This window comes from Juglans regia, chromosome 15, assembly GCF_001411555.2.
Source record: "Juglans regia cultivar Chandler chromosome 15, Walnut 2.0, whole genome shotgun sequence".
Lineage (NCBI taxonomy): Eukaryota > Viridiplantae > Streptophyta > Magnoliopsida > Fagales > Juglandaceae > Juglans > Juglans regia.
Genome location: NC_049915.1, coordinates 12,553,907 through 12,569,106, shown reverse-complemented (window position 1 = coordinate 12,569,106; position 15,200 = coordinate 12,553,907). Strand labels below are relative to the sequence as shown.

The 15,200-nt window shown below is 37.9% G+C and overlaps 1 protein-coding gene across 2 annotated transcripts; it reads left to right on the top strand.

Moving 5' to 3' along the window:
* The first annotated feature begins 665 nt into the window (after positions 1-665).
* On the top strand, positions 666-10,010 carry LOC109012204. 2 transcript variants are annotated; one of them, XM_035685982.1, is made up of 6 exons: positions 666-961; positions 1,068-1,233; positions 2,336-2,546; positions 3,187-3,698; positions 8,463-8,586; positions 9,652-10,010. In XM_035685982.1, the coding sequence occupies exons 1-5, from the start codon at positions 865-867 to the stop codon at positions 8,572-8,574; spliced, it is 1,098 nt and encodes a 365-aa protein (XP_035541875.1). In that variant the 5' UTR covers positions 666-864; the 3' UTR covers positions 8,575-8,586; positions 9,652-10,010. The 2 variants fall into 2 exon arrangements, with proteins under 2 accessions (XP_035541875.1, XP_035541874.1); XM_035685981.1 differs by lacking the exons at positions 8,463-8,586; positions 9,652-10,010 and adding an exon at positions 4,499-7,150 and having other exon boundaries at positions 672-961.
* The last annotated feature ends 5,190 nt before the right edge of the window (positions 10,011-15,200 follow it).

The window sequence follows — 15,200 nt, the reverse complement described above, 5'->3', positions numbered from 1 at the left end:
GGGGAGTAAGGGGTGGGGTGTCCGCTCCTACACCCCGATATCCGGACAGGGTAACCCGCCTTCGCACACTAAGGACGAGTGTCGGGGGTGAAAACCCCACTCATAACCCATATGGGACCATAGGGGGGCTATCCCGCACCATATGTGCCAAGTAGCACTCCTATTTGAAATAGAGCGGTGTTACTTTACTGCCAAAGTAGCACTGCTCTATTTGACCAATAGGCTAAATTGGATTTTTTATTTTTTTTAATTTTTTTATTCATATTTTTTTTTATCATTTTAAAACATTTTTAAAAAATATAAAAAAAATCAATACACTCATAGTTACTTTTTTAATTATTAAGTAAAAAATTAATAATAAAGGAGGTGTCAAATTTATGTGTCAAAGTAATTTTTTTTTTTTTGAAATACATTCGCTAGTATTTAACTAGTGTCAAAAAAAAAAAAAAACTAATTTTAGTTGAGCCAGGCTCCAATACTCTTATTTCTCAATCATTAATGTTAATATTATTTTATTTTTTAATTAAGTAATGCTATATTAATTAAAAATATATAATTTTATTTTTTTTATTTTATTTTTTAATAAAATAAAAAAATAAAATTATATATTTTTAAATTATAGGATAGGAGGCTTATATTAGAATTTTTCTTTTTAATTAAATTTCACTTGAATAAGTTGGAGCCTGGTTATCCGGTCGGCTACTCCGACCATTACCTCGTTACCAATATCAGAGCCGTTAAAACCCTAAAAACCCTCCTCTGCTTCTTCCTTTAGTTTTTCTCACTCTCCCGATGTTTGAAAATTGAAATTTCAAACGCTCTATTATGACACATAAATGGATCAGATTTATGCTATGAATTGAAATGGCGGCTAGCATGGGGAAGACCCAGTTGATGATGAATATGAAGGTGATGGCAAGAGGAGGCCACGCCTTTTCTTCAAAATCGTACCAAAAATCAGGTAGCTTTCGCTGCCTCTCTCTTCTTTATCATTTTATTCCTTCAGTTTTCTCCACTGCTCTTTTTTTGTTTTTGTTAAATTTTTTTCTCTAATGTTGCTTGAATAGTGCGTATCGAGATAAACAAAGTTGTTGGTGGTTCGCACATTCAGTGGCGCGGAAAGTCTTATACTGCCTCTGTTGCTTCTTCGGACATACCAAGTGATGCCCAGAAACGCCGGAGAAGGGTCTCCAAAGATGAACGCCAAGCTATGGTGGAATCTTTTGTCAACAAGTATTTCTGTTATTCTATTTCCTTCTTTTTTTTAGAACCCGTATTACTTAAATGCTTGCCTGCGTGTGTGAAGAAAAGCTCCGTTTGCTCGATTAATGGCTTCTTTGGAGATTTTTTCTAATGGTAACTTAGATTTTACTTCATCATGTAGGCGTGAGGAGGGTCACAGGTATTGGTTGTTATCACTAGACAAATATTTCGAGAAGAAAACCCTTGAAATGGTTAAATTATTATTTGTTTGTGACTTGGGTGAAAGTGGGCAGATTTTGGTTTAGAAAGAAAATATTAGAGAGCAGTTATCTTTTTCTCTCTCTCTTTTTTTTTTTTTTTTTTTTTGGGGTTTTTTTGAAGTTCTTTTTTCTAACTAAAAGGAAAACATAGACATGGTTTGGATTTTTGAGTCATTAACTTTGGGAAATATCCTTATAGTGCGTGAACTATTTCAGCTGAATCTATTTATAATTAAAAAGCATTGCTTTTGTAAGATTGTTGAGCACAAAACTCCTCTTGCTTCATTTTGATATTGCAAGAGAGACGTGGAGCTTCTTTTAAATGTACTTCATAATAAGAGATTGATGTCTGCAACTGTTTGGAGGTGCTGGAGAGGTTTTTTAAAGCAATAAAAGAAATTAGAAGCTAGTTGATTCAGAGTTCTTTTTAGTTGATTCAGAGTTCTTTTTTTTTTAGTAAGTAATTCAGAGTTCTTTTCTGCTGCGCTGAATGTGCTGAATGCAAGTCTATATACTTGGCATTGATTTTTTTGCTTCCCAACTAACCACGTTTATCTCTACTTTTTTTTCTCTAGTTTTAGAAATTTGCTTTCTAGTATGTTAGGCAACTTTTATATATTCTATGCATTTGTTGAGATTATTTTAATAAACTTATTATTGAAAGATTATAATAGTAATGACAATAATGGTGAGGATAGGATGAGAAAAAGATAGAGACAATGATGTGATGTTTGCTACACTTGGTTCGAGAAGCCAAGCCTATTTTTTCAATTTTATTTCATGGATATTAAACTCTGAACTAGTATAATTGAGAGACTACATGAGTCTACAAGTAGGGATTAAGTGAAGTTATTGTCATTTTGTTTTTGCAGGTACCGGGAGATGAATGGAGGAAAATTCCCGAATTTAAGTTTTGCTCAAAAACAAGTGGGTGGATGTTATTATAATGTTAGAAAGATCATTCAGGAGCTAAAACACAAATCCAAGATGTCTTCCTCAGATATAAGTAAGGAAAGCCCATCACGGGAATCAAAGGTTTCTGGGTCACAAGTATCTGGGGCTCAAAAGACATTGTCTAAAGAGGTTGTAAAGCCCCCAATTCTAGTAATTAGTAATGTTTTGATAATTTTATTATGTCATGGTATTGGAGGTAGAAAAGTTACCTCTTGTATTCTTTCTGCGTATTTGGATCATGACTTCTTTTTTTTTTTTTTTTTTAATGTAATAAAATGATGCTGCTTGGCTTCACCTTTTTAATTAAATTCTTATTTACTGATCAAAAAAATAAAATGATGCCACTACAAATGACTAAAAATGGTCCACTATTTGATCATAGAGGACCACTGTCCAATTATGCTAAGATTTTGGTGGACATGGGATTCTTTTCAATATTTTCTGTCCTCAACTGAATCTAGGATGAAAGTCCCTTTTCTGTAACTGCCAAATATACAATCCTATAAAAATAGCTGAATTAATGCACATGTAAACAGCTCCTTGAGGATCGTCATGGTCATGATTTTTCACATTACTTGCCATGGAACTCATAAAGATTGATGCATCCTAAAACTTCCTCTGGTTCTTTTATGAATCTAATTTCGCATAAAATTTCGCATAAATGATGGGTTTTTCCCATCTCCATATTTTCCTGATAATTTAATTTTCCAAGCCACAACTGTAACTGAGTTGTGAAAGTAGCGTATAATTATCTCTTATTTACTTGCAGGGTTTTCATTCCATTCTTGTTGCAACACAAAGTAATCTGCTGAAAGGGGAGGCCATAGCCTGTCCTTTATTTGAGAAACCAAAGGATAATGAAGTGAAGGAAGCTCAGGAAAATCATCGGCTAAAAGAAGAAACTAAGCTTGTTTCTTATCAATCTATTGAAATATCTGATAGTGGAAATACCAAAGGCATTTCTCCATCAGGTCTTAAGAAAGCAGAGGATGATAAAGAGGGGAAAGCTCTGCTCAATGATTTTGATTTTGTTCCAGCTGAAGGTCATCTGCTAAAAGGAGATGTTGAAAAAGAGGAAGCCCAGGGTGGTCATTCTGGCTATGCAGTAACTGAAAGCTGTTTGCTGATGAGGGAAAGTAAGAAAGGTTTACCTACGTTCCCTGAAAATGCAGAGGACAAGAGAAAAGGGCAAGCTGTCTCTGAAGACCTGGCAAATGATGATAGTCTGGAGTTTAGAGCAGAGCAATATCAAGGTTCCATTGAGCTTGAAAAAGTTGCAAAGTAAGTGTTTAGTCCCTGTTCCTTCGTCAGCCACATCATTAAAATTTTTTGTTATTTATGCTGTGCCAGCAATAGAGTCTGCAGTACTGTCATCAGTAGTATTGTGGACCACACTAGTTAAGCTTTATCACCGGGTTGGGTGCTGCCTACACAAATACCCATAACAGAAAAAGAGACATTCAACATCAATTTGTGTAAAGTTTAAAAATATCTCATTCATAGAATCATTATGGGTTGCTCCATTTTACTTGTAAAGAGGAAGAAAATAAGGTAACAAGTTTAGATTTGTTATTTGTTGATTAGTAGAAGATTTTATTGAAAACTTAAAAAATAAAGCCCAACCCATAATAATTGAAAAGTTATTTGTTGATTAGTAGAAGATTTTATTGAAAAGTTAAAAAATAAAGCTCAAGTACACCAGACGTATATGCAAGAAACACCTAATTAGAAATAGAAAATAACCAAACCTAAGGTTTCTACCATTAATTTCTCTCCAAATCTACCTCTCTCCATACACCTTTCTTTCTCCTCTCATGCATGCATGTAATCCTTTCTCTGGCACTTCTCGCTGGAGTTGATTCTCTGTTCTTTCACCCTTTTTTCTTCTTTTTCTTTTCTTAGTTTCTTTTCTCCCCTTTCCTGCTTCTATTTTAATATGGATGTTGATGGAAGCTTTACGGTGGAGTCTAAAACCTTCAGCTTCATGAAGGTGGCTACTAATAGCTTTTGTATTATTGAGAGGTGCAGAAGAATGGTTTTGTTTCTCTTCATTAATGGGACATCAACTTCATGGTTGGCAGGGATGGTGGAGGTAGCTCTTGCTTCACATCGGTGCCAAGAGTTTTTCAGAAAGTTGTGGGTGGGCAATGGTTTCTCATACTCCAATGCCACAGAAACAGTAGCGGTTGCTTTTTGCACTTGGAGTTTTGGAATGGCAGGAGGGGTTTTTTGATTGTCCCTGAAGGTGAGAAGGGATGTGGCTAGGAAGGTTTTTCTTACCATCTCAAGAAGATGGCTACCTTACGTTGAGGTGGTGTGGTTACAGAGAAACCTTCTACCTCAAATGGTGTCTCTTTTGCTTCTGTTTTGAGGTCACCAACAACCTCACTGGCAAGAGACAACTCTGCCATGGTGTCGATGGGCAAGGAGATCTGTGTTGCAAGTGATTCTCGTTGCCTTAAGGGTAGTGGGATGTCCTCTGTTAAGTGTACGAAATTGGGGGAGGTGGAAGGTATTTTGTGGGCTGTTAGAGCACAGTTGTCTAATGTATTTGAGGAAGTTTTAGTGTTGATGAATAAAGTAGATGCAGGACTTAGCTTGGTAATGGAGGTGGAAAAGGAAGAGGGAGTTTCTAGTTTGGGCCAAGGCTTGAGGGGGCCGGTGTGCCCACAAATCTGTGCTAAGGGGAGTAAGTGAATCTGTGGGCCTCAAACCCGAGCCCACCAGGCCCATTAGGCCAGACTCTTTCTGGAGAGCCAAGGGGCTCTCTCGAGCCCGTGAGTCCCAGAGCCTGGGCCGTAAAGGCTCCTCCCCTCCGGCGGTTGACCTAGTTGCCCCACCAGCGGCACAGAACCCACCGACGGTTGCCAGCGAACATACGATGACAAAGAATCAAAGCTCCCTGAGGCAGAAGGTGTCGGCTGGTATCGACGTTTGCACCCTGGCCTTGGGGACCTCGCCGACGACACAGAACAAGCCGTTGAGCTTGCCTATGGCTCAGAAAGTGCCGATGGCCTCACCCAGGCCTCTAGTTAACAGGATGGGCTTGCCCCCGACCTCAGCTATGAGAACCATTTTGAGCTCGTCGACGACACAGAAGAGTTGTCATGCTCGCCCATGTCCCAGACAGTGCCGATGGCCTCATCCAGGCCTCTGGCTAATATTTTGGGCTCACCCCTGACCTCAGCTAGGAGGAAAATCTGCATGGTGGCTTCGACCTCCACTGGGCTGCCTTGGGTCGTGCGCTCAGACGTTCCCTTGCACCATTCTGGTCCCTCTCAACTCATATGTTCTCATTAGGGGTCAAGGACTGCCTTCTTCTTCCAATGTTTTGGAGACCCTTTCAATGGTTCTATGCACTGTGGAAGAAGGGGATGATGAGTCATCGATTGAAGGGACTCTCTCAGATTATGAGTCTTCACACGATTCTGATCTACAGCTAGCTTGGAAGCAGTTTGGAGTTGACATGGATCTAGGGGATCCCGGAGACGTACCTAGTCCTCTATGCTCGCTGCCACCAGTGCCTTTATGGGCTGGCTTACATCCTAATTGGGTATTACAAAAGGTTGATGTTCTCTGACACTGCCTTGGGATTTCATGCGAAGGTTATGAGGACTAGTTTAAAGCCCTTGTCATTGCCATAGAAGCAGGACAGCCACATCTTACTAAATCTGCTCCATTAACTATGATGCAAGGGAAGGAAGTGCGAGCAGGGGAAGACAGAATGATAGAGTGAACCTCGGTGTTCCATGAAGCCCAAGATCCTTTCATGGAATGTTTGGGGCTTGAATGATCCAAGCAAGTGCCTTAGAATAAAGAACTTATTACAGGAATGGAAGTCAGATGTGATCTGTTTGCAGGAGACTAATTGAAGTATATTGACAGGCACTTAATAAGAAGCTTGTGGAATTGTCCTTATATGGGATGGACCACCCTTGTCTCTAAGGGTGCTTCAGGGGGCATATTAGTATTGTGGGATAAGAGAGTAGTCAAATTGGTGGAGGATTTTGTTGGCGCATTTTCAGTAGGTTGCTCTTTCTTAAATGTAGAAGATGGTTTCTTTTGGGGGTTCTTAGGTGTTTATGGGCCAAATCTTGACAACAAAAGACAACTTCTTTGGGACGAAATAGCTGGTTTGTGTAGTTGGTGGGATATCCCGTGGTGTATTGGAGACAATTTCAACGTCACTCGGTTCTCGAGTGAAAGATCAGAGGATTCCAACATGGGCTCAACCATGGCTAATTTTTCAGCACTTATTTTTGAGATGGAATCGGTTGACCTACCTCTGGCGAGGGGAGATTTCACTTGGTCGAACGGGAGAGCTTGGTCTAGGTTGGACAAGTTCATTGTCTCTTCCTCCTGGGAGGTCCACTTCCCAACCTTTGCCAAAAAAGGCTTTTCAGACTTTGCTCCGATCACTTTCCCCTCTTATTAGATTGTAGGGGTCTTCACGGGGATGGAGATATTTTAAATTCGAGAATATGTGGTTAAAGGTCGATGCGTTCTCGGAGAAAGTTAGATCATGGTGGAACTCCTATCAACTCAAGGGCACCCCTAGCTTTATTTTGGCTGGGAAGCTAAAAACTTTGAAAAATGATCTAAGGAAATGGAATTTGGAAGTCTTTGGAAATATTAATGACCAGCGACTTACTCTCTCTCAGAAGCTGCAACAATTTGATGTTAATGAATTGGGGGGACTCTTTCGGAGGATGATAAAGCAAGGAAAATGGTAGTTGTAGCTGAGCTGCAAAAAATCCAATTAAACTTTTTCAAATCTTAAAACAAAAATAATATTAAAAATATATATTCTAACAATATTTTATTCGACTTTTAACTTTAATCTCAACTCATCTCATCTCATCTACGAAAACAAATGAGGCAAAGCTTTATTCCTGGTTTGGTGAATGTTTGGAAGTCAGCCTCAGGCTGTTTTCATTCTACTTCTTATACAGAGTTTATTGATCCTTAATACTTTAGTCATGAGGGAGTGGCTGAGGTGGAATTGGGCTGCGGCTTTCTGTGTCTCAGCAGTACACATCATGAGAGAGAGTGGCTGAGGTTGATGGAAGAACAGATGTGGAGCTTCTGCTGGTCTTTCGGCAGTGCACCATGAGATGGCATGTGAGGCTAATGGCTGGGCTCTTGGCGGCACAATGATCGTGCGTTGAGGGACAGTCTCTTGGCTTCAACAAGGATACTGGGCTTTGGCTTGCTAGTGATTCTTGTCTAATTGCTGGCACTGATCAAAGCCATGGGCTTGGGGTTATTTTTTTGTGATGAGAGCTTCAGAGGGCAGAGTAAGAGACAGAAGTTGTCGGTCTTGGGAGAACGAAACTAACAGTGGCTTGGGAGATGGATCAAGAGGCTGAGACGGCAACATAGAGTGTGTACATGAGAGAGAGATTTGTATGTGAGCTATATAAATAGAGGATGTTTTCCAGTTTTATTTGGTGCCGTGGGAAGAGATGAGTTTTCATGGAAGGATGACCATGGAGGTTTACTTGTAGTCGGAGAGAGAAGTCTGAGGGAGAGTACTGTACAGATTGACTTGTAATAGGAGAGTGCAACGGTAGGATATCAGTGGTCAGAGTGGTGTAAAACATCTAGAGGGCTGATCATGATGTACGATTATCCTTAATGGGCCAGGTCTTTCATTCAAGGGAAGTCCAGCATGTCCAATAAATATTTAAGAGGCCTTAAAATGTGGACCTGGTCCTGTCTCCCAAAAGTAGGCTGACTTATCCAGCAAGTACGAAGCCTAACTTCAAAATTTTAGGGCGGGGCCTGGCCTATCAGATTTATTTGGCTTAACACACTTTCCAAAACATAACCTTGAGCTGCTGTCTCCCTAAAGAATTTGGGTAGGGTGTTACATTAAACTTCCTACAAGATTGCTTTCTCACATTATCACGGTACCTGCCCATGTTTTTAAGTCAGTAATATAACAGATTATTATTCAATTCTGTAATTTTATTCATTTTTATATGAATTCTTTACTGTTTCCCGTTTATGGATATTGTTCAATACTTTAATTTCCATGTTCAGAGATACTTCTACTAGGCAAAAAACTGATGCCGAAGTTCCAAATAAATCATCTTTGTGGAAAAGTCTGAAGTCATTTGCAGATGGATTTGTCAACATCTGGAGAAAAATGTAAATCTTTGCCAAGGTAAATGGTTGGAACTTATGGAATTTTCAAACTTTTTCAGGGAAGTGCGGATGTATATGAAGTTCATATGAAATGTTGTAGCCTTTTTGTCAGCTATTAGTACTTGTATATTCTTCTCGAGTTCATATTCACTTGTCAATAGCATCCTCCATTTAGAGAAGTTTTTAGTGTGTTGCGGGTATGTCCTTTGAAGACTTCAGGCGGGGTAGCTCAATTGTTTGCTGAAGACATCGGGAATAGGAAAAGAGACCTTTAAGAATTTGTCTAAGTAGTTTTGGGTGGGGCGGGGGGGAATTTGTGTATGTGAACAAAAGAAGAGGGGAAAAAACAAAGACCTTTGAGAATTTGTCCAAGTAGTCTTTTTTTTTTATTTGATCGGTTTGTCTAAGTAGAGTCTTTGCCATCATGATGATCATAGATTCCTGACTTGGCAACAAGCTGAATATTCTGATACGATTTATTGTACAACAATTGAACTGGAAGAAGAATAGATAAAACTCTGACATTTACTGTTTGCAAATTTTTTTCTGTATGATGCTTGAAGAGGAAATGGATTGGAGTAATATATACAGGTTCAATATAAATTCTCACATTATTTGGATTGGTAGGTGGGGGTTTTTGAATGGCCGTTTGGAGTTGTGGAGCTTGTCAGATTGGGACAATGTTTGATTGAGGGAAAAAGAATGAGAAGCAGAAAACTTTAGGTTGTGTTTGGGTAGTGAGGAATTCTCAGGTATTCTGTGAATAGCAGTGAAAAAATAATGAAAAAGTAATATAATAGAATATTGAATAGTAGTGAATAGTAGTGAAAAGTAATAATAAAATAATGAATAGTAGTGACGTATGCGGATTTTCTCAGTACCCAAACTTAACCCAATCACTCTTTTTTATTATCTTTATTTGAAATAGACTAATATTTTGGCTACATACTTAGCTATATACAAAAATATATTTTGGCTACATGCAATCTATTTCTTGTATAGGAAATGACAACCCAATAATAACACTGATCATTGAACTTTAAACTCCATCTTGTATTTTTCTTTTTTCTCTCTGCAATCTCAGGTACCTCATTTGAAAGGAACATAAATTACAGAAGTGGGGGACTAGTTGCAAACAACCAACATAAATGAATGAGTGTGGATCGAGACGGGAGGCAATCTGGAATCTGGATGCAGAAAGTAGGGATCACCAATAGCGATTTCGAAGTTGCAATTCGGAACTTCTACGTTTGCATACCATTGAATGTTACTGGAGATCATAAAAAATGGATAAGTGTAGTTTGTTGAAGAGATCTATGCTACTAACAAAAGAGTTTCAGGTCAATTCATAAAATTTCACCTTAGCTTGAGATGAGACTTACAGGAGTTGCAAACTTGCACCAAGTATTCGAAAAAATCTATTCATCATTCATTTTCTTTTCATCTTTTCATCATTCCATAATGTGATATTAAATGATAGGTTCACTAATAAAATATAATAAATAGTCTCTAATAATTTAATATCATATCATGTGATGATGAGAATTGAGATAATGAATAGCATTATTTAAACATTTGAGTGTGATAAATCTAATTGAATGAGAGTTTGACCGTAGAATACATTAAGTATTGTATTGTGCTATAGACACCTTGTAAGCGAGTGATTGGATGGATTTCTACTCCATCACCATGTAAGTCTTAATAGATCAATAGACCATTTATTTATATTTGCTCGAATGGTGAGCTATGTATGAAATGAATATTTGACGTTGTTACATTGGCATGTTATTTCAACAACATAATTAATAAGGCCATGTTTGGACACTTCTCTTTTTTTGGAAGGGAACCATTGGCATTCATATTAGTTAATACCATACAACTACAAATTGGAACCAAGCAAGACCCTAGAATGAATAAAATCTGGACATTGATGCCACCATTGAATAGTATCATCCACAAAGTGAGCATGCCTTAAAATAAATGAGCCGCTTCATTTTCTTGTCTACCAACATGAATTATGTTAGAGTTTTGCTACACAACTTTCACCATACTCCACACTCCATATTTTTTTTAATTTTTAAAATTTTAATTTTTTTTGAGTTTATTCTTTTTAAATTATTTCAAATTTTTTATTTATTATTCATATAATAAATATTTGATAAAAGAAAAAAATAATGAAAATTAAAATAATGTAGAGTGTAGAGTGTTAGGAGGTTGGAAAGATTTATTCATTATGTTATACACTGCAAATTGAGAAATTGAGAAAAGAGACTTTGAATTTCAGAAATCAGATTCCCTTACCTTGAAAAATTAGGCTCTTTAGAACCAATAGCCTCAATAACTGACAATGAATTCTCTTCCAATGGCAAACTTGAAAAACCTAAAGTCAAGATCATTTGAAGACCCCTTAAGGCAACCAAAGCCTCTATATTGTCCACTTCAAACAACCTAAATCCCTTCCGATTCGAAGTAAATAAAACATCACATTTTTCTTCCTTAAAATAGTCCCAATACTTGCAAAGTTAGAAGATTGAAACAAAGCTCCATCTGAGCTTGAACATACCTTTTCATAATTTCTTTCAAAAATATCACTAAAACATAAAATACTTTTCAATTTTGAACTTTCAACATTTTTATCTAATTATTACCTAATAATTACAACTTTTTCAAACTTTCCAAACAAAATATAAAAAAACAATACATCTTTTTCAAATTTCAAAACAAAAATATTATTAAAAAGTTATATTCAAACAATATTTTAATTTTATAATATTTTTATTCAAAATTTTATCTCTTCTTTTTCAAAATCTCAAAATCCAATAAAATATCTTAATTCAAATTATTTTACTATTTTATTTTCATTTCATCTCATTACTAAATATACCTACGGCTCATGATGCATATCTAGAAAAGCAATCAAATCTAAGCGAATTGCCGTGAGTGTATTGAGAAGAATATATGTATATGTTGTATTATGTACAATATAATAATAAGCATATTATATAATATTTCGTAAAGCATTGCTTTGAGCGGAGAGCCTAAAAAAAATCACGTGAGATTAAATAAATTTGATTTAGAGTGATCAAATAGTACGAGGCATGAAAGAGTTATATTTTCTTACCCTATATTTTCTCGTTATTTTTTTTTTAAAAATTTTTTAAGGTAAAAACCCTTAAGCCATTTCATTATAAAATTGATGAGATACAAAGAGGAGGTTCCTCCATAGTTACAATGATATCAGAAATAGTAAGAGCATCTTTTGCAAGTAAGTGGGCTATAAGATTGTCATTTCTCCTAACATGAGAAACTTTCCACTTTGCAAAATACTTAAAACATGACTTGGCTTCACTTATGAACATGCTTGAGCTACTCCAAACTTCTCTATCTTCTAGCAGAGCTTTTGTGACTTGCAAAGAGTCACTCTCGAGAATAATGTGTTGCAGTCCAATCTTTCATCCCAATTTAAAAGCTTGTAGAGCTCCACATGACTCAACTAGTAAGGGGTCAGATAAACTTTTTTCCTCTACCTCATTATAGCAATAATATGTCCAGTGCAGTCCCTAATAGCCAGTCCAATACCAATCAAACCATTGGTTTTGTCTATTGCCCCATCCCAATTAATCTTGAACAAGTTCAATGGAGGGACCTGCCAGACATCCACTGAGGAGCAGACCAGGTTGTCAATACTGCATTGGTCAGTTTCCTTCTCGGCCAACATATCTAGCACTATTCTTGCCTCTCTTACAATGAGATTTGGATGAGAAAACTCCTTGTTGAAGATAAAGGAATTCCTTCTCCACCAGAGTTTCCTAGCCACCACCACCACAAACTCTTGAAGTTCTTCTGTATTCAGTGCCATAGTTAGTGAATCAAAAAACTGTAGCATAGGGGATCAAGGGATAGTGCATTTCTGTAATCTTTTAGAGCATTGACTCCACACATCCATGGCTGCCTCACAGCTCCACAAAACATGTAAGACACTTTCTTCTTCCCTGCAACGGATGGGGGATAGATGGTCACTCACTACTTTCTTCTTGAATAGATTGGATTGAGTGAGGAAGGCCTCCTGACATGCTCTCCATTAGGGCTGTACACAAACCGGCCGGACCGACCGCCGCCGACTCAAACCGACCGCCGGATTCAGGAACCGGCCGAAACCGGCAGAGAACCGGTCGGCCGGCGGTAGGAAATCAATGAAACCGACGTCGGCCGGTTCGGTCTGCGGTTCAACCCCGGTATAAACCGACGAACCGACCGACCATTTAAATCTATATTTTAAAATATATTTCTTATACAAAACGATGCCGTTTCACATGAAACGGCGTCGTTTTGTTTTTAAACCTATGAAAAAAAAATTAAACGGGCGCCGTTTGGTCTAAACCAAACGGCGCCGTTTTGGTTAGGGTTAGAACCCCCACTTTAGACCCCCGAATCTCATTTCGTCTCCTTCGGCTTCGAGTTCGAGTTGTGCAGCACAGCAGCAGTGGCAGCCTCCCTCTCCCTCTCCCTCTCCCTCTCCCCGGATCCCATAGGCCATAGCCGCCATACAGACTCCATCTCCCTCTTCCTCTCCCCGGACCCCGTGGCCATATACTCCCTCTCTCTCCCCGGACCCCGTGACGGCGTGACCCAGACTCCCTCTCTCGTCCCCAACAACCCACAGCGGCACAACCCTATCTCCTCTCTCATCGCCGACGGCGACGACCCACACGGCCCACATCTCACTCATTGTAAGTTTTATTTTCACTTTTCTTGAGGAATTTTTTTCCGTGGCCATATGAAATATTGCTTGCCTCTGTTTTTGCCTTGGTTAGTAAAAATATTGTGGTTTGTGATTGAAGTTGTGTCGTGTGTGTTTCTGTGAATCTGAGTTGATGAACTTCTGTGACTCTGTCCTAAATGTGAATCTGTGAAAATGAGTTGATTGACTTTGTGTCGTGTGTGTGAATCTGTGAACTGAAAATTGAAAATTGGAGATTTAATGTGTTTAAATTTGATGGGTGATGAATTTAAGTCACTAAAGTTGAAGCATCTAAGTTTGGTTGGTTAAGGCAGTTGTGATGATTTGTGATGATTAGTGATAATTTTTGTGCTTACAGTGTGATAATTTGTGATGATTAGTGATAATTTTTGTGCGTGTGTCTGTGATAGACTTGTGGATTGTAGGGTATGTTTGTTAATTTTATTTCTTACTAGTCTTTGAAAGTTTGAATTAATGAATTTAAAACATGAAATGTGATGAGTGAACTAAACTTAGATTAGAGTCTTAGACTTGTGATGTTTGCTATGTTGCAAACTAGCTGTTGTGATAATGTACGTGATAACGTATTAAGTACTAACGTGTAATATTTATGTTTTGTTTTATAATTAGATGGATTCTTCGTCGTCTCCGATTGATATTGATACATCAACACCAACCATTAACTTGGGAGATGATGTGAGGGAGACCCAGTCATCAAAACCCCCTAGTGCCCCTACTAGTACTACTTGTCCATTACCTAAGAAACGAAAAGGGAAGGATCCATCTATTGTTTGGGACCATTTTATGAAAGTGAAGGGTTGTGCTATAGATGATCCAAAGGCTAAATGTAATTATTGTGGCAAAACATATGCTTGCCACTCAAAGAGGAATGAGACTTCAACAATGCAAAACCATTTGCCTTCATGTCCTAAAAATCCTCATAAACGTGGTCCTTTGGATAGGTATCAAAAAATATTAACAGGTGAGGCAACACCTGAGGAGGGGGTTGGAGAGAGTGCCGGTATGTTAAGGAGTCTTGTAACCCACAAATATAGTGAAGATGTTGTGAGGTTGGCGATTGCAGAGATGGTAATTGTCGATGAGTTACCATTTAGAATTGTTGAAGGACAGGGATTTAAGAAAGTGTGTTGGGCTTTTGAACCTCGGTTTAAAGTGCCATGTCGTGTCACAGTGGCAAGAGATTGTATGAAATTGTATGAAAGTAAAAAGGAAAAATTGAAAAAAGTGTTAAAAATTTCATTGACGACCGATACATGGACATCAATACAGAATTTGAATTATATGTGTCTAACTGCACACTTCATTGATCAAGATTGGAAATTGCAGAAAAAAATCATTAACTTTTGTTTAATCCCTAATCATCGAGGGGAAACTATTGGGAGATATGTTGAGTCATGCTTGTATGATTGGGGCATTGATAGAATATTTACTGTGACAGTTGATAATGCAAGTTCAAATGATACAGCAATTTCATATTTGAAACAGTTTTTGAGTGGAAATTTGTTGGGGGGTAAGTATATGCACATGAGATGTTATGCTCATATATTGAATCTTATTGTGAATGAGGATTTGAAGGAGTGTAATGACGCCATCACAATGGTGAGAAATGCAGTTAGATATGTGCGTTCATCTCCCGCAAGATTAGACAAGTTTAAGAGATGTGCTGAAAAAGAAAAAATTGATTGTAAGAAAATGTTGTGTCTTGATGTACAAACACGATGGAACTCAACTTATATGATGTTGGAGGCAGCTGAGAAGTTTGAGAAGGCTTTCAGGCGGATGGAGAGTGAGGATTATAATTACCTCTCTTATTTTGATGATGGCACTGGGTCTAGGCACATGGGGCCTCCTAAAACTAGGGAGTGGGAGAC